Below are 26,706 nucleotides of genomic sequence, written 5' to 3' on the forward strand. Positions count from 1 at the left end.
TCAGAATTACTCAAAATTATATGCAACAAGTAGTTTTTATTTATTTGATATTATTTGTTCATTTTTAAAATGAGTCGAATATCGCGAAAAATGAATGAAATGCCTTGAAGTTCTCTCAAAAATATGATCCTAAGTGTTCAATCTTTCAATTCCATTGTAGATCTGGTTAATATCATTAATGCGCGGCCCGCAATTTAAGTTTCTTCCCATAATTGATTTTGGAAATATATATATTTTTTTTATATTTTTCAAAACAATAAATACATACACAAAATTGGCATTAGTCGGGCACACTTAGAAAAAAATTGTAATCAGCTGGTATGTTTACCTTAACTTTTTATTGTACCATGATAGAATCTACTAGTTTTCCGATTTTTGTCGATATTATAAAGGGAAATCGGTTATCGTAGTAAAAACTATTCTTGAAGTTCTGGAACATCCTGCATATAATAGCATTTGCCCTGTTCCAGAACTGCAATAATTTAAAACTATTTTCTGTGATAACCGATTTTTCCCTTCTGATATCGCAAAACTATTATATTCTTGCAGGTTCTGGAACAGAGCAATTGTTTTTCGTTGTAGCCATGGTAGAAGAATATAGGTAGATGCGTCAATGCTTCGGAACATTGATATGTCAAATTTTTTAAAATGTTTTGTCAAAAACGAGTAGATTTTTATATTTTTTCTTGTACGACGCAAATCTGAGGTTGTTATAATATGCATTTTTCAAAAAATTGTACCAATTTCAATAATTTTTCATTCAAGATTTTCAATTTCAAAATCGGTTTGACAGTTCATTGTAACAGCAACTGTTTCGATGCTTCTACCTGTATTAATCTACCATGTAGAAGAATATAGGTAGACGCGTCGACACAGCTGTTGGGACAATGAAAACATATAAAAATCTACTTATATTTGAAAAAACATTTACATTTTTTTGACATATCAATGCTCCCAAGCGTTGATGCATCTACCTGTATTCTTCTGCCATGATATAACTAATGAAACAGCCCACAATTCAAATTTACAACTTGTATAAATGCTCTACAATTTCTAATTTTGCAAGAGGTACGATATTATTCGATTAAAAAACTATTGAGACAACAAATGTAATATCGATATCATCAATAGTCATGTCATCGATTGTTTGGCAGCTCTACTGAGTGGGTATGTTCAGTGTCATCTGAAATCTTCTTGAGTATTGGTCTCGCAAAAGATATCATCATATTATTAAATAAAAAGAAACAACACAAAAGGCATAAAAACTATATAAATAAATACAAAAAATTTTTATAAAAGAAAATTTCAAAATCTTACATAAATTAACATCTATCGCTTACGAAACATTGCAAAAGAAATAACCGAAAGAATACATATTGTGTTGGCTGGTTGCCTGTCTGTGTTTTGCTTGCAGAGTTTTGTTTTGCCGTGCCGTGTGTTAAGAACAAAACGGAAGAGAATTTCTACGATAATCTGGAAATAGAAAACGGTGTATTGACTTTTGTGGATTTGTTTGGATTTTTAAACCAGAAGCAAAGGTAAAATCATGTGATTGGGCGTATCAACATCCATACGCCTGGCGGTAGTTATTGTTGGCCAGGAAATTAAATCAAGAGCAAAAAAATAGTTATGACAGGTTGTCTGGGTGAAAATGCAGCCAGCCAGTCAGTCAGTGGTTGACAAAAAATAACAACAACAAATACTTATGCTAGATACAAAATACCACAGCTGCCTACAGATGCATGCATTTGTGCCGTTTCGCCTGCTAGGTAGGCAGTTTGAAAAGTTTGGGTAGGTGTTAAATGAGTTTAATTTTTTTTTTCAATGTTTTAACAATGAGTTTCGGGCCAAGCCATAACAAGTTATGGGATGTAAGTTGCTCAGAAGCAAGTAGCATAAAAATCTGGTGGAGAAGTACTTTCTGCTCTACAATTTTTAGATTTTTCCTATATTTGGGGTTCCAACCAATTTCATGCTAAATACAAAAACCCTCTTCCTACAGATGCATGCATTTGTGCCGTTTCGCCTGCTAGGTAGGCAGTTCTAAAAGTTTGGGTAGGCTTTAAATGGCATTTTTTAATAGTTTCAATGTATTCATTGTGAATTTTAGGTTAAACCAAATAATATTAAAGGATATAACATGCTCAGAAGCAAGTAGAATAAAAAAATTGAATGAAAAATCTGGGTGAAAAGACCAACCTGCCATACAATTTTAAAATTTTTACATTATTTGGAGTTTCTAATTTTATACTAGATACGAAATTCCACTGCCGGTAGATGCACGTATTTGTTCCGTTTCATCTGCTAGGGATGCAGATTGAAAAGTTTTTGTAGTATTTATTTATTATTTTCAATTTATTCATTATATGTTTTAGGTAAAACCAAAGCTAGTGCTCAGAAGAAAAAGGGACAAAAAGACGGGAAGAAAAAAACCACCTGTCCCAAGACTAAGGAGTGACGCGAAAATATATATTATTGTTCCACTCTATCTTACGATACGCTCCCCAAATTGTAAAATCAAATTAGGTGAACGGAGTCCACGATTTCGTCCAAACTTCACATATTGTATTAGTAGTGTTAAAATCAGATCTAGTAAAAGTATGGCAATATAGGTCTCTACCCACTAGTACCTCACCCATACAGGATCGAAAATTTTTGTGAGAACTTTAAAACATTACTGCCAAAACTAAACAAAAAGCAAAGATGGGATGCTAAATCACAGCTACTTCTCATCTTGTTTTACTTATTCTCATATCTAAATTGTTGACCTATTTTAAAATTTACCTCACACACTGTTTTATTAAGAAACAAAATGGACCTCCAAAACGTTCTAATTGTTCTTCATACTAATTTTAAAAATAGTTATTTATGTATGTCATTGGAACAAAGATGCTAATTATTTACAGCACATGAAAAGTCATGTAAACATTGATGCTGTTGTTGATTGTTTGTGTTTTCTTTTCGAGAAAACAATCATAAAATACACAGAGAATTTGTTTAGACATTAAATACAATTAAAGATTAGAGTCACAGCCACTGGAATCGTGTGTGACCTAAAGAAGGAAGGCAATGCAATGATGCAGTATAACAAAATAAATTTTAAATATAAGAATAATAAAAACAAATTAATGTTAAATTTCCTTACAGAAAGAGGATTCAAAAGCTATAATTATAGAACATGTGAACACATGTGTTGCAGCCACTTGTTGGTGTGTGATGGGTGCAATAACCATTAGAAATGCTAATTTGTTATGGAACAAACAGCGACCTTAATCCCCTTACATTCGACAAACAATTGTCATCGTATTCAAAATTCTCCTTATTTGAACACAATTAGCTAAGCAATCATTCTTTTCCGCGTGGGGCTCATTTATCAAAATACCTATACATATAATGTGTTTCTACGACGAAGATATATAATATAGGCATTGTTTCGTTTGCACAAACAACTTATATATGTTTATTTTCCTTAATTGATAACACCAGAAAAACACAAGTAATTCTTTATAATATTTTTATTTTTCATACCCTTTCTATCAGAGATGGGCATAATGCACTGTATTTTAAGTGCACTAAAAATTTCACTATCACTGTTCATTTAGTGGTAGTGCAATTTTTAATTCCACTACCACTAAAGGGTTAGTGGTAGTGAAAAATAAATTGCACTACCACTAACCCGTTAGTGATATTTAAAACAAAATTGCACTACCACTAAATTTTAGTGGTAGTGAAATTTCAATAGCACTACCACTAAATTCAGTGGTATTTAAAAAAACTTGCACTAAATTAGTGGTATTTCATAAAAAATAGCACTAAATTAGTGCTATTTAGAAAATTAATCAAATTTTATGAATATGTACTATATATTGTTGATTGTTGTTCCCTACTCACTTCAATAAACTTCATTAAAGCTGGTATAATACTTATATACATAGTGCTTTTTTTGGCTTCGCTAAAATTTAGTGGTAGTGCAAATTTTTTTTGAAAAATCACTAAATTTAGTGGTAGTGCTATTAAAATTTCACTACCACTAAAATTTAGTGGTAGTGCAATTTTTTTTAAATATCACTAAAGGGTTATTGGTAGTGCAATTTATTTTTCACTACCACTAACCCTTTAGTGGTAGTGGAATTAAAAATTGCACTACCACTAATTATTTAATTCTTAGTGCACTAAAAATTTAGTGCAATATGCCCAACCCTGCTTTCTATTTGTTTAATTTACCATTCCCGTGAATAATTTACTTTTTGAACTTTTCACCAATGAAAGTAAATTTTTTTTATTTGGGTTTCTGTTTTTGACGTGTAAAGAAAATGAAGTGGAATACCCTCTATTCCTAGACCATATCATCATTATTATCAGTCGTCGGTCGGTCTTATTAAATATTGATTGTTTTAACGCAATTCAATTTATAGAGGCTTCAACGATTCAATTCAATTAGTGATAACAATTGTTTGTTGTTTTTGTTGCTATTATGCATAGTAAATAGTGTGTGCGGTATAATAATTGTTGGACAAACTTAGATGGGTTTCTTCAGTAATTGATGAGTATGAGAGATAATCGATTAATTTGGTGTCGGCCGATTGAAATTAAAGTCTGTAGAGGTCAGTCAATTTAAATGGGGTAAATCAAGCCTGTCCATTGTTATTTGATTTAACAAGTTTTTTTTTTCAGAATGTCGAAACGAAGTTCTCAAGAGGATCATTAAAAATTTGATGCATAAAAGCTAATCTTAATATGGAAGTCTCATTTAGAATCTTCTCTGTACTGAAATCTTTAATGTTATGCAAAAAGACATTAAAATCTTTTTTTTTTTTTTTTTTTTTTTTTTTTTTTTTTGGGAAACTTATGGAAAATGTGGAATACTCTTCCATTCACCGAATATTTGTTCTTCAGAAAATCTGTAAATTTTAGTTGTAAAGGATCTTAAAAACTTTTCCCGCACATGGCAAGTCTGTAGAAGTTTTTTTATGCATACTGGGCCTATGAAGATATTTTACAACCAGAAGAGATATATTCGTAATTTCTATAGTGGAGACCTTTGGACGGATTCTCTTAAGTATAAATACCTGCAGGTCCATAGCATACATTGAAGAGCTTTAGTATTGGTAGGACTTGTATGCATAGAAGTATTCTATGTTTAAAAGACCTACAGAAAGTATATGTTGAAAACCCCTATAGAAGGAGTCCTAAGTTTCTAGGCATGTGGAGTCCTCTCTGATTTTCAAAAAGTATTTCTACTGATTGCCTACAAAGGTTCCTGTGCTTAAGTAGATTTTAGGCCCAATCACGGATCAATCGGTATCCTTGAGGTCCTGAGTACAACGATAAAAATTTGTTTCTTCGGGAAGTCCATACTTCCAGAGTTATAGTCTCTTTAAAAATTAAAAACCATAAAAACTTTCCCTTATCGTTCGTAAAAGGATTTGCGAGACACTCTTTTGGTCTTTTAAAATTTTCTGTTTGTTGCACTAAATTGTTTTTTCAGGCTTCGTCCTCTTTTTTGTTGACAATAGAGACGACACCATCAAATCACACTTTAGGAATGCCACAAAGACACTATTCTAGACGCCCTTACGGATCACTAACTTTTTCGTCTGTGGCTATTGTCTGCAGATTTTTTTGTTAGCCGTCTGAAGGTACCTTTTCCGTTAAGTTTTTTTTTTCTTTCCTGTAGTGAAGTTAAGAGTGCTCTGTAGTCAATGACTCATCCATATGGGCTTCCATTTTCGTCATTCAGAAAGAGGCCTTTCCGGTTTATTAAAAATATTTCCTTTAAGCATCATAAAAATGCCCATTTTTTTATTAGAGTTCCCTTCTGGTTGACAATAACTACCAGCTTCTGAACATTGTTATAACTCCTTTCGGATAGGCTACCAAGACTTTTTATACCCTCAGTCATATGGCTAGAGAGGGTATATGTCATTTTATAGGCCAATAACAGTTTTAGACCCTAGGTCTCTTTGGACCAAATCCGTTTCAGGACATTTGGAGTCGATTTAGCGATGTCCGTCCGTCCGTCTGTCTGACTGGCTGGTGTGTACTATAACTCTCGAAGGGTGTATCCGATTTTATCCAAAATAGGCACATCGCAATATTATTGTCAAACTTGAGATTGAGTTCGGAGATGGGCAATATTGGTCCACAACTTTTCTAAGAAAATAATTTACTGCACAGAAAGAGAAAGAATCATCCGATTTTGCTCTATCTTTGCGAATCCTAATATTTGCATCAGTGCTAGGTCAGGTGCGAAAATGGACTATATCGGCACCACTCATCAAGTACCTCTCCCACAAAAAATTGAAAATAATTATAACTCGTATAAAATGTGATGGAAGAGTCCGATTGTCTTCAAATTACACACATTACAATAATTTCATTAACCCAAAGTGTGGTGTGAAAATGGAATATATCGGTTCACTCTTTCTGGTAACTCCCACACAAAGAGTCAGAATTTTGAGTATCCATGTAGCTCATAGAGCGGGAAATTAACATCCGAATTCATCCAGAGTTGGTGTATCTCAATATTTCTATCAACACAAGATCTGTTTTAAAGATGGTAGAGATCGGACAATTCCTTATGGTACCTCCCCCACAAAGGGTCAAAAATTTGAATAACCAAAGCGATCATAAAATTCGAAATAAACATCCGGTTCTCTTTAAATTAAACACATCACAAGAATTTTATTAACCCAAGGTGTGGTGTAAATATTCTGGTACCTCCCCCACAACAGGTCAAAATTTTGAATACCCATGGAGTTTAAATAAAATTAATATCCGATTCCATTTAGATTTGGTACATCTCAATATTTCCACTAACACAAGATCTGTTAAAAACATTATAGAGATCGGACCACTCCTTCTAGTAGCTCCCCCACAAACGGACAAAATTTGTAATAACCAAAACGATCATAAATTCGAAATAAACATCCTGTTCTCTACAAATTTCACACATGCCATTATTTTTACTAACACAAGATCTGCTGTGAAAATGGGATATATCGGCTCATTCCTACTGATACCTAGGATTCAAGATTTTGAAAAACAATAAATGCTGCTTTTCAATAAATGCTCTTTTCCAGAACCTGCAATGATCGACTAGTTTTGCAATTTTTTCCGATATCATAAAGGGAAAATCGTTTATCGTTGTAAAAACTTTTAGCTTCCCACAGTTCTGGAGCAGGCCAAAAGTATTTCAAGTTTATAAACACCAATTTGAATCTAAATTGTTTAACATTTAAAAATAATTTTCCATCATTCCTCCCCTAAAGGTCTTTTAACTGCAAACCAAATGAATAACATACATCTTTGCATTCTCTTTTCCCTTTCCATTGGGCGCCACAATTCAAAAATATGAAACTTATGCATTTCTTGTGTCAATGTCATCAGCGATAATTTCCCTAGATTCAATTGAATTGAATTAAAAAAGGAAAAAATCAATAAATTAACTAACTTAAGGGCATGCTGCTACTGACTGACCCCTTTGGACGCCATAAAGATGCTAATAATTCCTTTCGTTTTCTGTTTGTTTCTTCCATTTACAATTTCTCATTTAGAATTCATATGGCATATTAATTGCCATCCATTTGTGGAACCATTGGAGGAGACGCAGGTGTGCGTGTGTGTGTGCTTGTGGGTTTTTGCGAAGGAAGGCGGACAACAAATTGGCATATTATTCTTCTTATCAAATGACAATTGTCCATTGTTGCTGCTATTAGTCAAGAAAGCATTGTCGTGCTGCTACGTCTTTGCAAAGTGATAAAATTCATAAAGTATCACACTCCGACCCGCCCCACCAACCAAACAGCCACCCACCCCCTCACCCACACGCAAGCTAATCAAATAGAAAAGGCGACAACAAAAGACGTCATTTGGTTAAACGAACGGGGTGGTGGTGTTGTAAATATTTGCATTCAACCGGCAAGAAGCCAGCAACCAACATTCAAGCCATAAATTCTCATGGAAGACAAACATTGAAGGCGACAAACACAAAACGGACATCATCAACACCACAAAAAAAAGAGAGAAGAAAAACAAAACAAAACATGAAGTCAATACCAGGCCTACAACCCACAAATATTATTTAAACAAGAGTATCAAGTAATTAAAGGGAGGTCCATACATTTGGATATTTATGCACCAGAAATTGCGTATTTTCTTGTTGTTTAATCAAGGAGATAAAGACGGCGACAACAACAACAACGACGCCAAGAAAATGCTAACCCGCACACAGAAATTAATATTGGGTGTTACCATACTCATAATGGTCGATGTGATATGGGTGACTTCAAGTGAATTAACAAAGGTATTTAGAAATCAATAACACAATTTGTAAACGTAATTAATTAATTAATTTATTTTTCTTTTACAGTTTCTCTACGAAGATGCTCACTTTGATAAGCCCTTTTTCTGCACATATTTTAAGACCTCCATGTTTACAATTTATTTGGTAATCATTGGTTTGATTGCACCCTGGAAGGAGTCGTGTGATAGACAAAATGGCAACTATTCGGTAAGATGGAAAGACAATTTTCATTCGAGTTGAAGGAGAAGATAGGAGCTCTAGCATCATAAAAACTGATCTGCTCAAGCTCTTGTATAGGCGGAAGACGTACAGTTCTTGTATAGACAGGACACATCAACCTAGATACTGAAAAGAAATGACCTTCTCAAGCTCTTCTATCGGTGGAAGACGTATAGTTCTTGTATAGACCGGACACAACCACCTAGAGACTAAAAACCTTCTAAATCTTCGTAAAATAGAACATATTCTATTCTTCTTCATCCAGAGCTCATCTACAGATGGGAAATCTTTGAAAGTTTTTTTAATAGTCCTTTATGGATTGAATTTTATCTAAAGATATTCAGGAGACCGAGACCTTTTAAAAGTCCTCTAAAAGGCAAAAACACCTTCTGGAAGATAGATGAGCATCTGAATGAATTCAATAACCTGAAGACAGTCTAGAGGTCTTGTATTAACAGAGGATCTCCTAAAACAAACATTTGTTGATAGGAAACTTTCTTGAGGTGTACGATCTTCAAAAATTAGAAGGCCTCTTAAGAAAGGACATTTCGAAAGGGCATCTATGAATATAAGACCCTTTAAACGACTTATATAAACAGGGGGTCTTTTAAAGGCTTTCAATGGGAAGAAAAGAGCCTTGCAAAAGTCTTCGATAGAAAGATGGAATATCCTTTGAAGTTTTTTTTTTTTTTTTTTGAAAAGAAGAGCTTCTAAATATCTTGTATAGATAGATGACCTTCTGATTTTCTCTGGTCAGATGAACTTCTGAAGATCTTCTTCTTCTTTGTGCAGTAGACGTTTTGAAAGTCTTTTATGCATGCATGGAAGACCTTCAGAACGTTTTCTATGGATGGATCACCTTTAAGCCTTTTGATGGCCTTTTATGGACGAAAATCCCCTTGAATGTCTTATATGGTAGAAGACACTTTAAAGCAATTCTATGGACCGGAGATCTTTTGGAGTTGTTCAATAGGAAGAAGACCTTATGAAGTTTTTCCTCAGAAAGAAAGCAATGTAGACATCTGCAATAAGAAGACATTTTGAGTCTTTTTTAAGCAGAAGATCTTTTGAAGTTCTTTTTTTTAAACAGAAAGAAGAGTTTCTTATATGTACAGACGATCTTCTGTTGCTCTGGAAAGAAGAGTCTTTGAATGCCATATGGACATAAGACCTTTTTTAAATCTGCTATAGACATATGACCTTTCAAAGGTCTTTTATCAAAGAAAGCCTTTCAAAGGTATTCTATATACAGGAGATCTTTTGGAGGTGTTCCTTGCCAAAGTCTTCGATAGATAGATGGAAGATCCTTTGAAGTTATTTTTTGAACAGAAGAGCTTTTGACCTTCTGGTCTTCTCTGGTCAGATGATCTTCTGAAGGTCTTTTATGCACAGTAGACGTTTTGAAGGAGGTCAATAGGAAGAAGACCTTATGAAGTTCTTTCTTAGACAGAAAGCCTTGTAAAAGTCTTCAATAAGCAGAAGAAGACCTTTTGAGTCTTTATATGCAGAAGATTTTTGGAGTTATTTTTTTTAACAGAAAGAAGAGTTTCTTCTATGTGCAGACGATCTTTTACTGCTCTGGAAACAAGAGCCTTTGAAGGTTTTCTATGGACAGGGAAACTTTTGATAGCCTTATATGAGCGTAAGACCGTTTTTAAGGACCTTATGATGTCTTTCTTTCTTTTTCAAGGTCTCCTATACATGGAAGGCCTTTTGTGAGACTCTTCTAAGAACACAGAACCTTTCAAAGGTCATCCCCAGGACAGAAGTCATTTTGATGGCCTAGACCCTTTGAAGGTCTTCAATAAATAGGTGATTTATTCTATACACAGAAGACCTTTGTCTACTACACATAGAATACCTTTAAATGGCCTTCCCTGGCCATGGGACCTCTTGAAGAGTGTCTATAGACAAAAGATCTTTTGAATCTCTCCTATGAAAAAAATAATATTTGAAAATTTTCTGAAGACGGAAGACATTTTAAATGTCTTATGGACACAGAAGTTCTTTTGAAGGCCTTCTATAATCGTAAACCTTTAAAAGACACAAGACCTTTTGAAGATCTTCTAAAGACAGAAGGCCTTTCAGGGACCTTTATATACGGAAGACCTTTTACAGATATTTTTGGACAGAGGCAGAAGTTCTTTTGAAGGTCTTCTATAAACGGAAAACCTTTTAAAAATATTCCCTAAAAAGGAGAACTTTTGATAGTCTTATGCAGATACAAGAACTGTTGAAGATCTGCTAAAGACAGAAGGTCTTTCGAGGGCCTTTATATACGGAAGAACTTTTACAGATATTTTTGGACAGAACACCCTTAAAGGTCCTCCACAGAGAGATTTCCTTTTAAAGGTCCTTAATAGACAGAGGACCATTACTCCGTCTAACATATACTAAAAGCTATCAAAAAGATCTTCAATAGGCAGAGGGCAATTTGAAGGTCATTTTGAAACAGAAGACTTTTTGTAGAACTAGATGTCTTACATGTGTAGTTTAATTTTAAATAATGTTATTTATTTCCAATTTCAGATGATGGATCAAAATTCCGAAGATGATAACTATTACTCCCACCAACCATCACTGGTAAGAAAATCATAAACTGATCTTCTTTTTTATGAAAAAGTATTAACCCCTTATTTTCCCATTGACACCATTGCAGAGTGATCCCACATTTGTACCCATACGCTCGGCAGCTAGCATAGGAAATGGTCCAATTTCCGGTACCGAAAGCGATGATTCCAGCATACGCTCGGTGCGTTTTAGTAAATTGGCTGAGGTACGTGAGATGTCAGCCCATGAGGCAACAGAAGCTCTAATGGCAAGACTCTCGTATACGGCTAGTATGCGTATCAGTCGGCAAAAATCCCATCATAAGACAGCCAAAACGGCATTGCTGTTTTGTGTTTTGGTAAGGAATTGATAAGGAAAATTCTATAATGGAGGAAATTCATATTAAAATATTTTCTAGTGGTTCTTGGCCAATTACATATTTCAAGTTTCGTTGGAAATGACAGAAACTGCAGTGGTTACAATGTTATCATCATCATCCTCCCTCTTCACCTTGGTATTGGCGGCATTTTTCCCCTCATCAACGGGCGATAAATTTACCATAACAAAAATCGTTGCAGTTGCCATGAATATTGCTGGTGTGGTAAGTTAATGAAGCAAAACACTTGTCCTCCGAACTTATCATGTTTTTTTAGGTAACAATTACAATATCCGATATTCACGATGCGAACTTCTCCCGTGGGGCCTTGTTGGCCTTGTTCAGTGCATTCTTCTATGCCGCCTATTTGGTGTTTGTCAAAAGAAAAAGCGACACCGAAGAGAAAATTGATATTCCATTATTTTTTGGTGAGTTAAACGATTTTTAAAACTAGTATTTAAATGTTAATTTCTGCTTTTGTTTTATTGTCTTTTTAGGATTTGTTGGCCTTTGGAATCTATTGCTAATGTGGCCAGTATTCTTCATATTGAATTTTACAAAAATTGAAAAATTCGAGCTACCAAATCAAAATCAATTTGCCATTTTATTTTTAAATGGCCTAATTGGTACAGTGGTCAGCGAGGCTTTGTGGTTGTGGTAAGTTCTAAGCATTGGTAAAAAAAAATCATTATGTCCCTCCCTAAAATGGATACTTTAAAGGAAGGTGTTAAAATATTGTGTACGATCTTTTCCGCAATAGAGTAGCTTTGTATTTGTATTTCACTTGTAGAAGTCCTGAGCATAAATCTTGTTTTCTCTATAGACAAGTTGAAAGTTCTTTTTTAGAACTAAGTCCTCAGAAGACTTATGTATGAAGGCTTTGATGCGAGCCTAGAATTTTTCTTAGGCAGCTTAAGGCAATCTTTTTGGTGTTCGAACTCAAGAAGGGGTTCCTTATAATAGACTTTTAAGAAAGAAACTCTAGGGAGTATTATCCAAAGATCACACGATGAGAATCATTTCCATAGACGAGCCGATAAAAGTATTTTTGTCTTTTTTAAAAACGACGGGAAGAAAGGCTTTCCATTGGCGAGCTGAAAAGAATCTTTCTTATCAATAATTTGAACAGATCATTTTTAAAGATGAGGTAATGGAATATTTTTTTTTAAAACATAATCAAAGAGGTTCTGAACAGAAATGTTAACACAATCTCAATTATTTGTAGGTGTCCTAAATGGATATGTTTTCATAGACAGGTAAAGGGCATCTTTTTTGTATTCGAGCTGAAAAAGCGGTTTTTTATACATTCAGTCATATGGCTAGAAACAGTCTAAACGTGCCTGGACGAAATCGCTCCACACCTTGTAGTACCACTCCCACAAATCATCGAAATTTTCAAAAACATATATTTTTTGCACAGAAAGAGGAAAAAACATCCGATTTTGCTCCAACTTTGCAAATCCTAATGTTTGCATTAGTGCTAGGTCAGGCGAAAAATTGGACAATATCGGTCCAATCCTTCTGGGACCTCTCCCACATAAGGTCGAAATTTTCCAAAAATATATTTTCTGTACAGAAAGAGGAAGGATTGATCGATTTTGCTCCAACTTTGCAAATCATAATATTTGCATTAGTGCTAGAACAGGTGCAAAAATGGACAATATCGATACACTCCATCAAGTACCTCCCCACAAAAGGTCGAAATTTTTAAAGAATATATTTTCTGCACAGATCCGATTTTACTCCAACTTTGCGAATCCTAATATTTCCACGAGTGCTAGGCCAGGTGCAAAAATGGACAATATCGGTACACTCCTTCAAGTACCTCTCCCACAAAGGGTCAAAATTTTGAATAATTAAAACTCTTATTAAATGTGATGTCTTCACATTTCACATTCTGATTGTCTTCACATTTTACACATCTCATTATTCCCATTAACCCAACGTCTGGTGTTAAGATGGATGGAAATGGATGCTATCGGTATACTCCATCAAGTACCTCCTACACAAAGTGTTTTGAATAAATACAACTCTTATAAAATGTGATGTAAGTGTCCGATTGTCTTCAAATTCCACACATCCCATTATTTCTATTAGTCCAAGGTCTAGTGTTAAGATGGAAGATATCGGTCCACTTCATCTGGTACCTTCTCCACAAAGGGTCAAAATTTTGAATATCCATCAAGCTCATAAAACACGAAATTAACAACTGATTTCATTCAAACTTGGCACCTCTCAATATTTCCATCAAAACAAGATTTGTTATAAATATGGTAGAGATCGGCCCATTCCTGCTGGTACCTCCCCCACAAAGGGTCATAGTTTTGAATAACCAAAACGATAATAAAATCCGAAATAAGGATCCGATTCTCTTCAAATTACATACATAACAATATTGTCTGGTGTAAAGATGGGTCCACCCCTTCTGGTACCTTCCCCACAAAGGGTCAAAATTTTGGATACTCATAAAACGGGAAATTAACATTCGATTTCATTCAGATTCCATACATTTCAATATTTCAATCAACACAAGATCTGTTATAGAGATGGTAGAAATCGGACCATTTCTTCTGGTACCTTCCCCACATAGGGTTCAAGATTTTGAAAAACAAAACGCTCAGAAAAATCGAAATAAGCATCCAACTCTCTTCAAATTTCACACATCCAAATATTTTTACTAACACAAGATCTGCTTTGAAGATGATGTATATCTGCGAAATCCTTCTGGTACCTTACCCGCAAAGGGTTACAATTTTCAATACTTGCAAAACAAGTCAGTGATTCTTTACAACCTGCTATATCTTCAACAACTCTATATCTCTCAACCGGAAATCTGAGAAGAATATGGAATTCATCGAAATTTATTATTTCGCATTAAATTGGATATAAATGTTCGATTTCCTTTAAATTTTGCAAAAATCAATATTTTTATCTGTATCAGATGAAGTATGAAAATGGAATACTTCGGTCGACTATATCTGGCACATCACGTACATTTAATGTTTTCTAAATCTCTATAAAGTGAAGAAAATAACCAATGTAGTCCAAACCTGGCACGTCACAATATTTATATCATATTATGTCCGATACGAAATTGCCAATATAGGCCCATTCCTTCTCCATAGAAGGTCAACAATTTGAATAATCATAACACTTGTAAAAATATATTTAAATAATCGAACATTGGCTAAGGGTATACATCTGTCGGAAAGGCCGATTAATACTTTTTAAATTGTTTTTTTTTTTTTATTAATTTTGCTAATTTTTTTTCTTTTCCTCACAGGGGCTGCTTTTTAACCTCTTCCTTGATTGGCACAATTGCCATGTCACTGCAAATCCCCCTGTCAATATTGTTTGATGTCTTCCTAAAGAGGAAACCCTACTCACCGCTATTCTACATAGGTTCCCTGCCTATATTTTTCGCATTAATTCTAGTGGCTTTACTGATGCGCAACGATGACACGGATCCATTGATGCGCCTCTTCAAGGTTATCTATAGAAAATGTTGCAGTTGTAAGAAGCCAAATATTGTTAGGTAAGTATGGAAGGTTTTGTTTATTTGGAGGAGGTTCACTAAAGTCATATTGAATCTATCCTTTTTGATTGAGGCTTTTTGGAATATGACTAAGTATTTGAAATATTAAAATTTATTTAGTTAATGTTTGTATTTCTATATTAAAATTATAATGATTCGAAACTGAATTCGAATGAGAAACTCTCATTTCTTGAGAATATTATTTAATTAAAAATTTTTGGCATTCCCTTTCGAAATGTCATGCAGAAACTGGACAAATGTTAGAATCGAAAACGATATAGCTATTTTGGAAACATGTGAACCACTTAAATTCTCTCTTAAAATTTATAATAAAATTAAAATTTTTAATAATAATTTTTAAAAATTTTCCTCTTGCAGAATAAACGACGAGGAGCAACAAGAATCGCTTATTGGAAGCAATGACTGATCATTTTACTAAGTTTCATTTGACGTTCCCGCCTTTCCGATTATAGTTTTCAAAAAAACGCAACACATCTTCAAAATTTAATTGCAACAATATAAATTTCCCCCCCTCACCACCACATATATATGCCTCCAAACATTGCTCAGTTCTCTAAAGAAAACCAAGAAGTATAAGTTCGAACATTCTTGCATGCATTTAGTTAAATTAATTTTTTGTAATGCTTTTTGTAATTTACATATATCCCTTATGATTTCGATCTCTTCTTTTTAATTTGTTTCACGTTTTTAATTACTTCTTTATTTCTTTCTATTTGTTTTGCTATAAAAATTCTTAAAATATTCTCCCTTCTCCCGAATTGTACAAAGTTGTAAATTATTTGTTTTCCTCTTCTTTTTTTTTTGTAGCTTTCTAATATAAAATAATTAGTAAAAATTATACTCTCATTATTATTAGTCTTTATGGGATTAAATTATACATAACAACAATTATATTGTATTTAAGTAGTAGTTAAGCTATTTTATTTTAAATTATAATTATTATATACATATATACAAGATTACAACTAGGCTTAGTGGTGTTTTTATTATTTATTCTTATAATTTTCTTTTTAATGTAACCGAATGCAGAAATTTACATTTTTATTTATTATCATTTAAAAGAGAGAAAAGAAAACTCAACAACAAAATAATAATGATTTATGCTACAAATTATACAAACATTCATATGTGGTATTTTATGTTAACAACAATAAAAATTGAAACCAACAAGTTATTATTTAAATAAAATAGCAAATAAAATAATATTTCAAATTAGTGACAATTTTATTTAGAACCTTCAGGAAAACACTTTTTATAATCCCGAAGGAAGACCCTTTTAATATGGGAAGGCCGTTAAATTTTTCAAAATTCTTAAGCTATAGGTGTGTCTTGTTACCCTAAAATTTGTAACAATTGTTACAAATTGTTACTGGAAATCGTCTGTTAACCCAAAAGTTCTGCAAAAGAGAGCGGTTGGAGAGAGACATTTTGACAGTTCTTTCAGTGAGAGTTTGCAAATTCTTGCTGGACAAATTTCTTCTTGCAATCACTTGCAACTCTTCTTCTTCTCATTCATCGACATTCAATCAGATGTTTTCTATTGTTTGTTTACTTATTTTTGTGCTTTAAATTTGAAAATATTTTTTTTGGAATTAGCATGACTAATAGTTTTTGGAGAACAACTTTACAAAATGTGAAAAACGTTAATGTTAATATGTAATAAGAAAATAAAAGACTATTTCCAACATTTTTATTTAAAAAACTTGTAAAATTAATATTGCTTCCTTTGTTTTAATTCTCCTTATGGGGGACAAATTGGTTTGTTTTGACAAATCAGCCGATTAGTTGCAAGCTTCTGCAGGAATACCGTCTGTTTACTTTTCGCAATTTCCTTGCAAAAGAGAATAAAAGTACCTTACTCTCTCAGAAAGAAGTTGCTGGACAATTCCTGCTGAAAAGTAACCAGACACACCTTATATTTATACAGAACAGGGCTGTAATTCTGTTCTTTTACGAAGCTGTTCTACTTCCTTATTGTACCAGGATTGTATCAATTGTTGGAAATTGTTACTGGAAGTTGCCTTTTGAAAAAGAGTCGTTCTGAAAAAAAGAAAAACATTTTTATTTTGGAAGTCGCACTCCTTATTTCTCCACCATGGTATGGAGGGTATATTAAGTTTCTCATTCCATTTGTAACACCTCGAAATATACATTTTAGACCCCACAAAGTATATATATTCTTGAACAGTATAAAATTCTATGTCGATTTAGCGATGTCCGTTCGTCTGTGAAAATCACTCTAGCTACCGAACGAAATGAAGTAGGTTGATAAAATTTTACTCAAATGTATATTATGTCTGCAGGACTTTTGCTATTGAAAATGGGCCAAGTCGTCCAGGTTTAAGTATAGCCCTCATATAATGGTACCACCTGATATTCGGTATTTTGATGGTTTTAGCGCCGTTCTTTTCCAGAATTGTTTCAAATTTGGTATTTGAAGTTCGTAATGGATACTACAGCCTATGACGGAAAATTGACTTGTGCAGGCCCACGTCTTCGTATAGCCTCATATAACTGTACCTCCCGATATTCGGAATTTTGATGATTTTAGTGACATTAATCACCAGAATTGTTTCTAATTTGGTACTTGATGTTCGTAATGGATACTACAACCTATGACAGAAAATTGTCTGGGCAGGTTCACGTTTTGGTATAGCCCCCATATAATGGTACCTCCCTATATTCGGTATTTTGTTGATATAAGCTGCATTATTTAGCGATTTTTTTCAAGTTTCGCATTTGAATATTGTAATGGCTTATGAAAATGACAAATTTCCTACGTAAATGCCTTAAAATCGGCGCCTAATCATTTTCTTCTGTATTTTGGTCATTTAGTTGCAGCTGTCAATTGGTACACTTCATATGCAACTCTAGAACGAGACCATTCGTAACTCAATCACAACATTTAATTTTAAATAGCTCTCTTTATAACCGTTTTTATGAATGTAGTAACAGTCCATATCATTTTCCTCATACAATTTAAATCTCCCATCTCTGACTAATGTGCTCTGCTGTTGTTTCTTTCTCAGAGAAAAGAGAAGGAATGCGATTATCTTCATTTATAACAATTACGTGTCACAACACACAATAGAGTAACCGCAACGGAATAGCTAGCTGAACTGTTCTAACTCACTGTCAAATAAGGGAAGGAAGACTATAACAGTTCAGTGTGTTATCTGTTCGAAAGATAACCAAGGAAATCTGGCTGAACGTCGTCTATATAGAAAGAAACAAAACATTTAACATTCGTTAGTTTACACTGGACACGGAAAGTTATTGCGCCGGACGTACAAATAACTAAAGAATAACTAAAAATGAAATTGTTTTTGTGTTTGTGCCTAGTGGCAGCATTAACCATTGTTAATGCTGATGATAGCAAAGGACCCAAAGTAACCGAAAAGGTAAGGAAAAGACAAATAAAATGGGTTCTCTGTTCCTTCTTTGTGAGGTCAAGAAACATTAAACAAGTTCCCCAGATTTTTATTTAGTTTAAATCCAAGTTATAATGAGTTATTAAGTTATGTTTCTTTCACTCTTCCCCTTGTGTGTTCCCACAAACGCATTGTATATTATAAATTATACAAATTTTGGCAAATGTTCTAATCTTTGTGTGTGTATATGTGTTTTCTTTCCATTGTTTGTGCCCGTTGGTGCTGCTGCTGATGATGATGACGTTTGCCTGCCCGCCTGCCTGTCTTTTCCATTCCATCCATATTTTGCATAGGTTTACTTTGACATAACCATTGGCAACGAACCGGCCGGCCGCATTGAAATTGGCTTGTTTGGCAAGACCGTACCCAAAACAGTCGAGAATTTCAAACAATTGGCTGACAAACCCGCTGGAGAAGGGTAAGTTGATTGTTCTTTTTGGCTTTATGAAAAAAAATGAAACATGAAGGTTCTTGTTCAAGAATCAGTGGGGGGAGAACATAGAAATCAAGAGAAGAGAGTTAAAAAATTAAGATGGTTGGCACATACCAGTAAAATGATGATAAATGACTTTTGCTTTGTTGTGTGTGTAGCTTGTGTGTTTTTTAGGTTAGGTTTAATTGAGTCTCAAGCTTGTGTGTTTAAAAATTGTTTTTGTTTTGTTTCTTGTCGTGTGCATGCACTTCAAGATTCTTGAATGTTGATAACATTACAGTGGAGCGCGGGTAATGGAATAGCTAGCAAAAATAATGAGAGCATTGACTGTTGATGATGAGTGAGTGTTTTTATTTGGGTAGTCAAGAACGCGACATGAAAACAAAGACAACTTGGCAATGATGCTAACTCAGCCATTTCATGGGCGAAATTTAAACGCTTTTAAACCTACTTGTGTGTAACAATTCTTTGCCAAGTTTTAGGTCCAAGGGAGGGCATATATTTTGGATAGGCCTATATGGGTATTATATATTTCCGCAAGAAATATCAAATTGTTGAAGTTACTTATTGCAATTAAATATGATCGTAAGAGCTTAGTTTAGTCTTAATTGTTTTCCACTAAATTTGCAACCTATCGTACCAAATAACATTGTTTGATGTGCATGTTATGACAATTAGTAGGTTCTAATACAAATGCGATGAATTTCATATGGAAGCTATAGCTAAATATGAATCGATTTGATTTGATTTCAATATACTTATCCTGGTGGAAGGTGATTATATGAAGCTCATCATAAGTATCTTTGGGTCTTTTCCATTTTCTCTATATTTCAAATATACAGGACATAATACCTCACTTTGGCGCAGGGTATAAAAAGCCTCCAAGTTTTTTGATATTCCAATCAAACTTAGATCCTATCTATTCTATTAACAGTAGGATATACCATTTTTTAAGATGCTGTTTATATTCAATTATTAATTATTTTGGCACTTTTTATACCCTCCACCATAATATGGAGGTTATATTAAGTTCGTCATTCCGTTTGTAACACCTCGAAATATACATTTTAGACCCCACAAAGTGTATATATTCTTGATCAGCTTAAAATTCTATGTCGATTTAGCGATGTCCGTCCATCTGTGGAAATCATTCTAGCTTCCGAACGAAATGAAGTAGGTTTTTAAAATCCAATGTATATTATGTCTGGAGGACTTTCGGTATTGAAAATGGGCCAAGTAAGTCCACGTTATGGTATAGCCCCCATATATTGGTACCTCCCTATTTTCGGTATTTTGGAGATTTAAGCGACGTTATTCACCGGAAATGTTTCAAATTTTGGTATTTGAAATTCGTAATGGATACTACAGCCTACGACAGAAAATTGTCTGTGCATGTACACGCCTACGTATAGCCCCCATATAACGGCACCTCCCGATATTCGGAATTTTGATGATTTTAGCAACATTATTCGCAGGTATTGTTTCAAATTTGGTATTTGAAGTTCGTAATGGACATTATAGCCTAAAAGAGAAAATTGTCTGTACAGGTCTACGTCTTCGTATAGGCCCCATATAACGGTACCTCCCTATATTCGATATTTTGATGATTTTAGCGACAGTATTCACGGAAATTGTTTCAAATTTTGTATTTGGAGTTCCTACTGGAAACTACAGCCCATGACATATAATAGTACCTCCCTATATTCGTTATTTCGATGATTTTAGCTACATTTTCCCCGATTTTTATGACAAAAGTTGCCTATGCAGTTCCACGTCGTCGTATGTAACCTAATATAACGGCTACATTTGGTATTTTTAAGATTTTAACAGAATTTTTAACGGATTTTATTTAATTTATTTATTTATTTATTTATTTTTTGAAAATTGTCCAATTCGTTCCAAATGATTCGGCCCGGCCGAACTTACAGCTATTTTACTTGTTTCGTTTTTTTTTCGTTATCGTTCTATTTTTCATTTCTATTTGAAAATTTTATTTTATATTTTAAATATTAACCATTTTGGAACATTTTTCTTTTAGGTTTTTCGTTATCTTTACACGTTTTCAATTTTTTTATTTTCATTAAAAAATTTGACAAATCTTTTCACTACCCAAAATTGGGATCCTTATCACTGAAATGTAGCCATATATACATGTATACTGTAATAAAAGTGAAGAACACGCATGTATGCATACATATGTGGCACTTTAATATAATTGTCAGAACTAAAAATTAGGTCAGCATCATCATCACCTCCTTCTCTTATCTTTGTGTCGAATGTATGTATGCATGCTGCTGCTGCAACATCGTATCAAAGTATCACCCAATTGCCTATTTCAATGAGTGACGATAATATGTTGCATTTTGAAATTTGTTTTTTTATTTCGTTTTTTTTTTTTACAATAAAAGAATCCCTTGCAGTTTTGCTGTAGTTGTTGTTGCCCTGTGCTTCATTTTCATTCATGTACAAGTTTATGGTTGTTTTGAGAATGTTAAGGCCCAATGTCGGTCTATACTATTTATAAAATTTGACAATTTTTGCATTTGAATGGCAGAAGAAACGTGTGATTATGGCAAGGTGGCCAAGCATGCAAAACACTGTTTAGACATTTGTAAATAAATGTAAGTTTAGCAATCTATGTGGCCAAATTGTCGATGAAGAAAAAAGCGAAATTAAAGAATGAAAAACCAAATATGCTGAAGGAAAGTATATCACAGAAAAGGACTTCTGCTACGTGTACTGGCAGGTTATTCTACCAATGGAATAGGTTTTCGAAGATGATTTAAGATTTAGCAATTGCTGATATATTGTTTGTTTCCATGTGCCTTATTCGACAGTCCTTATTCGAGTAGGACTCGACACGTTTAGATACATCATTATTTTTCCTTGAATATTTCGCAGTCCTGCAAAAAAACTTCCTGCTTAAAAGATATTCACGTTCACAAAGATCCGTCTGGAAAATAACGCTTTAAATCGGTGCCTAATTATGCGTTTTACAAAGATTCATGATTCATTTGACGTATCATCAAAGAAATTGAAAATCTATGTATCGCGGTATATGACAAATATTCGGTGTAAATAACGCAAAACATTGAATTTATAATACTGTCAAAAATGTGAGCTTTCCGCCAAGACAAGAACCGAAAGAAATGTTAATGCTTGAACATTATTGTTGTTGTTTTTATGCAGACTACTAGTGTTCTTAAAAAACAAGTTTTTTTTTTATCAAAACAAACCATACGGTAAATATAATTTGGAAATTTTGCTAATTCATTAATATTTTGTCTTCGGCTTTCTATTCGCTACTTAATGCTAAAAAACAGGTTTTTCAAAATTCGCAATTTTTGAATAAATAAGTTTTTTTAAATAAAGTTTCTATGTTAATGAACTTTAACTGTCATCAAAGTTCTTTTGATGGTCTATTTTTGGGTCTAATGCATGGTAGAATTACAAGGTAACCCTTTCAGGCCAGCTGGTATCAATTTGATATGTCAAAAAATTGTTGTAATTTGAATTCGCCTTCATTTACACATAAGAAAATTGTTGCATGATTTCAAACTTTAACATTGTTATTGATAGAAAATCGAGATTTTACGTTTGTATAGATTATGAGGGAAGAAGTGTATATTCAACATATGGTAGGCATAGGTAATATGGAGATTTGAAATTCGTGGATATTTGAAATAAGTGAAACAGGGAATCAATTTCATATAGGAGATAAACCGATACATGGAATTTCATCATCTTATTTGTACGGATTTTCAACTATGTTATATACTATAGGGATTCAACAGTGAAAGGTGAATGATTCCAAAGCATATTGGATTGGTTTGGGGAACAAAACATTGGCAATTTTTGGGGTGTGATTAAATATTGAGATTTTTTTTATTTCAAATTGCTCGAATGTATTAAAGTTATCTATACATAAAAGACTTCCTGTCTGCTATACATTTCATAGCTAAGCAAATAATATGCGTGGACTCACAGTAGACTCAGCCCCCTGTATCTTCTGCAATCTTTGATCCAAATCTTAAGTAAGCCTGAGGAGTAAATATACCCTAAAGTACCTTTTAGGTAGCATGTCACTACAGCGAGAAAGCTGATGATGTAGCAAAAGAAAAAAGGCTACACCCCAGAACCACGACAAAACCTAATTTTAAAGCATCAAAACTAATTTTCCGGATATTTTCTTGTAAAGAACATTATCGCTGTTGAATATGAAATAAACGTTGCCAACGTTACCAAGACTGCATGCTGTGTAAAGATGATGAAGAGATAACATCTATTATCGCAAATGTCCTTCGTTGGCGCGCTGGAGACTACGATCACTCCATTTCCAGTCTCTGTGATTTTCAAAAATGTTGTATTGAACGTGCTATAATCAAACCAAGGTGCAGCGGCTTCAGCATTACTTTCAATCGATGATGGAAGTTTTGAATGTTTGCTTTTGTAATAGAAAAAACAACAATTTTGAAAATTTTTAATTCAATATTTTGATTGGAAAAATAATTTGCCCCAAATTTTGTACTTCAAATCAATTCGCCCTGACTACAACTTTGACATATCAAGTTTCCAAAAAAGTTGCTTTGTTGTAATTTTCGCCTATGTTGCTACCTGGTATTTCTACCATGGTCTAATGTATACCCTTGGATTCAATTTAATTTTTCAAGCTTCGAAAAAGTAGGCCATCACTTTAGAAATGAAGTTACTGGAAAAAATGGATGTTCTTTTATTCCAGGTGTGACCTATATATATATGAGAGCAAAAATTCAGGGACTGCAGGAGAACAATTGCTACTTCAGAAATACAGAAGTATTCGAAATAGAGTAGAGAATAGTATATTTTTTACATTTCTATCTCAGAAAAATGTAACAAAGATATAAATACGAAAAGACTTGACTAAATGCATTCTTAGAAAATGGTTTGTGGTTATTATATGTGGAGCAACAGCTTATCACAATGGCATGTTAGTAAAAATACAATTATAGAGCAGAATGACAAATAAAATGTACGGTGGATCAAACATTTTTCATTAAGGTTAATAGAATAATATTATCATTGTCATAACAACTGAGGTAACATGATTTTTGGCCCATTCCCATCTTTTTACTTACTTCTATGTCTTTGACTCTAGCTTTTTTCAGTGCCATCTGGGGGCTAACTTATAAATACTTCCCACCTTGATTTACAATCAACTGTTGACTGGGCTATACCTTTACAATTGCAGGGTGCACACATCGCAATATTTTTATTAACCCAAGGTCTAATGTGAAGATGGGGGGATACATCGGTTCACTCCTTCGGGTACCTCCCTCACAAAGGATCAAAATTTTGAATATCCATGAAGCTCATAAAACAAGAATTTGACATGGCATGACATTGACATCTCAATATTTCTATCAACACATGATCTGTTATAAATATGGTAGAGATCGGAACATGCCTTCTGGTATCTCCCCCACAAAGAGTCAATGTTTTGAATAACCAAAATGAATAAAAAAAATCGAAATAAGCATCCTGTTCTTTTCATATTTAATACATCCTATTATTTCTACTAACACAAGATCTGCTAAGAAGATGGGGTATATCGGTAAACTTTTTCGGGTACCTGCCTCACCAAGTGTCAAAATTTTGAATATCCATGAAGCTCATAAAACCCGAAATTGACATCCGATTCCATTCAGACTTGACAAATCTCAAAACACAAGATCTGTTATAAAGATGGTAGAGATCGGACAATTCCTTCTGGTACCTCCCGCACAAAGGGTCAAAGTTAAAAAAAAACGCTTAAAGAAGGCGAAAGAAGCATCCAACTCTCTTCAAATTTCACACATACAAAATTTTTTTCTTACGCAAGATCTGTTGTTAAGATGATATATATCTGCCAACCCCTTATGGTTCCTCACCCACAAAAGGTCATAATTTCCAATACTTATATCTCTCATAACTTGCGGAACAAGTCGGCGATTCTTTATAAGTTGTAATTTATCGAAATTTATGAATTCGGATAAAATTTGATATAAATGTTCGATATCCTTTAAATTTTGCCCATACCAATACTTTTATCTGTATTAGACGAAGTATGAGAATGGAATACTTCCGCCCGCTATATCTGTTACCTCATGCATATTTTCCACATTTTTCAAAAATTTACACATATCTCATATAAAGTGTAGGAAGTGGACGATATAGTCCAAATCTGGCACGCTGTAGTATTTATATCAGTCTTAGGTCAAATACGAATTGGTCAATATTGGCCAACTGCTTCGGAACCTCCCCCATAAAGGGGCAACAGTTTGAATAGTCGTAACTCAAGGCTGGGGGTATAAACCTGATACTATTTTATTTATTTATTTTTGCAATTTTGTTGGGTATAAATACGGGAGAAAGCAAAATATGGAGCGCTTGTAGTTCTCAGACCAAAAAAGTTCTTATATGAGTCTTGCCTTGGGCTGTGGAAATTAAAATTTAAGGTTTGAAATTAGATAGGATTTTCGATATTGAAAATGGATGAAACAATATTCTTGAAGAACCACATATTGAGCGGCATAATTTATAAATTTCGGAAACCAGAACTTAGTGTGCGAACATAGTTTCCTAATCTCATTTCGATGCTGATTTTATACAGCATATTAATGTCATATTGCCACTTATAAGTAATTTCTTTAATTTCTTCAAAAAAAAAATCTTGAAAATGTCTTCCTAAAACCAAATCTGTCATATTTTGATACTGAAAGCCAGTTAATTTGTTACAATATTTCAATTTACCATTAGTGCCCTTTATACACCTTGCTTCTGTGACACAATTTGTCTTCATAAATCTTGAAAATATGTCTTCCCATGTGTCCAAACAATTAATTCAAATTGAACGAATTACTTTGACATGTCCATTGTGTTGCAATCAAATTTAATTTGTTCGAATAACAACAATGTTGTAGAGATAATACAAATACTAAAACGCTTATCTTTTATTCTTCTTTTTTTCTTCTAGCTATGCTGGCAGCAAATTCCATCGTGTCATCAAAGATTTCATGATCCAAGGTGGTGATTTCACTCGGGGTGATGGTACCGGTGGCCGTTCCATCTATGGTGAACGTTTCGAAGATGAGAACTTCAAGCTGAAGCATTATGGTGCCGGTTGGTTGTCCATGGCCAATGCTGGCAAGGATACCAATGGTTCTCAGTTCTTCATTACCACCAAACAAACTTCCTGGTTGGATGGTCGTCATGTTGTCTTCGGCAAGGTTTTGTCTGGCATGGATGTTGTGCGCAAAATTGAGAACACTGCCACAGATGGTCGTGACCGTCCCGTCAAGGATGTTGTGATTGCCAAGAGTGGTTCATTGCCCGTGGCTGAACCCTTCGCTGTGTCCAAGGCTGATGCTGAATAAATAAAATGCAAATAATAACCACCCCCAAATGTCTTTTATGGGACATTCTTTGTAATAAGTTTCCTTATTTAAGATATCTTTTTTTGAAACGCAAATAGAAAGAAGAGCAATTGCTTTTTTGTTAAAAAAAAAAAAAAAATAACCGAGAGATATTTAAAGAAAAGAACATCTTATTGTAGATTTTTAAACAAATGAGATATCTATGTTAGGTTAACAAACACCCACAAAAAAACAGAGTTTAATAAAGTTGTTGCATTTAATTCTCATTAGATTTAAAAAAGAAATAAAATACAGAGAATAATGGAGGATAATTTTTATCGCTCTCAGCTATATGAGAAACAAAAAACAAACAAGTGATCTTTTGTGAATCTAAATAAAAACTATAAAAAAAAAAACTAAAAACAAAAACCATTCCTTTCTTTGCCTTGTTGTTAACTAGCCTTCG

The 26,706-nt window shown here is 33.7% G+C and overlaps 2 protein-coding genes across 2 annotated transcripts; both read left to right on the forward strand.

Annotated features, from left to right (window-relative positions):
- The first annotated feature begins 1,181 nt into the window (after positions 1–1,181).
- LOC101889847 (solute carrier family 35 member F5) lies at positions 1,182–16,211 on the forward strand. Its single transcript, XM_005177017.4, has 10 exons — positions 1,182–1,538; positions 7,557–8,305; positions 8,372–8,512; positions 11,054–11,107; positions 11,184–11,432; positions 11,493–11,675; positions 11,728–11,878; positions 11,948–12,107; positions 14,734–14,985; positions 15,364–16,211. The coding sequence occupies exons 2-10, from the start codon at positions 8,135–8,137 to the stop codon at positions 15,410–15,412; spliced, it is 1,410 nt and encodes a 469-aa protein (XP_005177074.1). The 5' UTR covers positions 1,182–1,538; positions 7,557–8,134; the 3' UTR covers positions 15,413–16,211.
- A 2,027-nt stretch (positions 16,212–18,238) lies between these two features.
- On the forward strand, positions 18,239–26,521 carry LOC101890017 (peptidyl-prolyl cis-trans isomerase 5). Its single transcript, XM_005177018.4, has 3 exons — positions 18,239–18,407; positions 18,731–18,855; positions 25,862–26,521. The coding sequence occupies exons 1-3, from the start codon at positions 18,321–18,323 to the stop codon at positions 26,259–26,261; spliced, it is 612 nt and encodes a 203-aa protein (XP_005177075.1). The 5' UTR covers positions 18,239–18,320; the 3' UTR covers positions 26,262–26,521.
- The last annotated feature ends 185 nt before the right edge of the window (positions 26,522–26,706 follow it).

This window comes from Musca domestica, unplaced genomic scaffold, assembly GCF_030504385.1.
Source record: "Musca domestica strain aabys unplaced genomic scaffold, Musca_domestica.polishedcontigs.V.1.1 8, whole genome shotgun sequence".
Taxonomy (NCBI): domain Eukaryota; kingdom Metazoa; phylum Arthropoda; class Insecta; order Diptera; family Muscidae; genus Musca; species Musca domestica.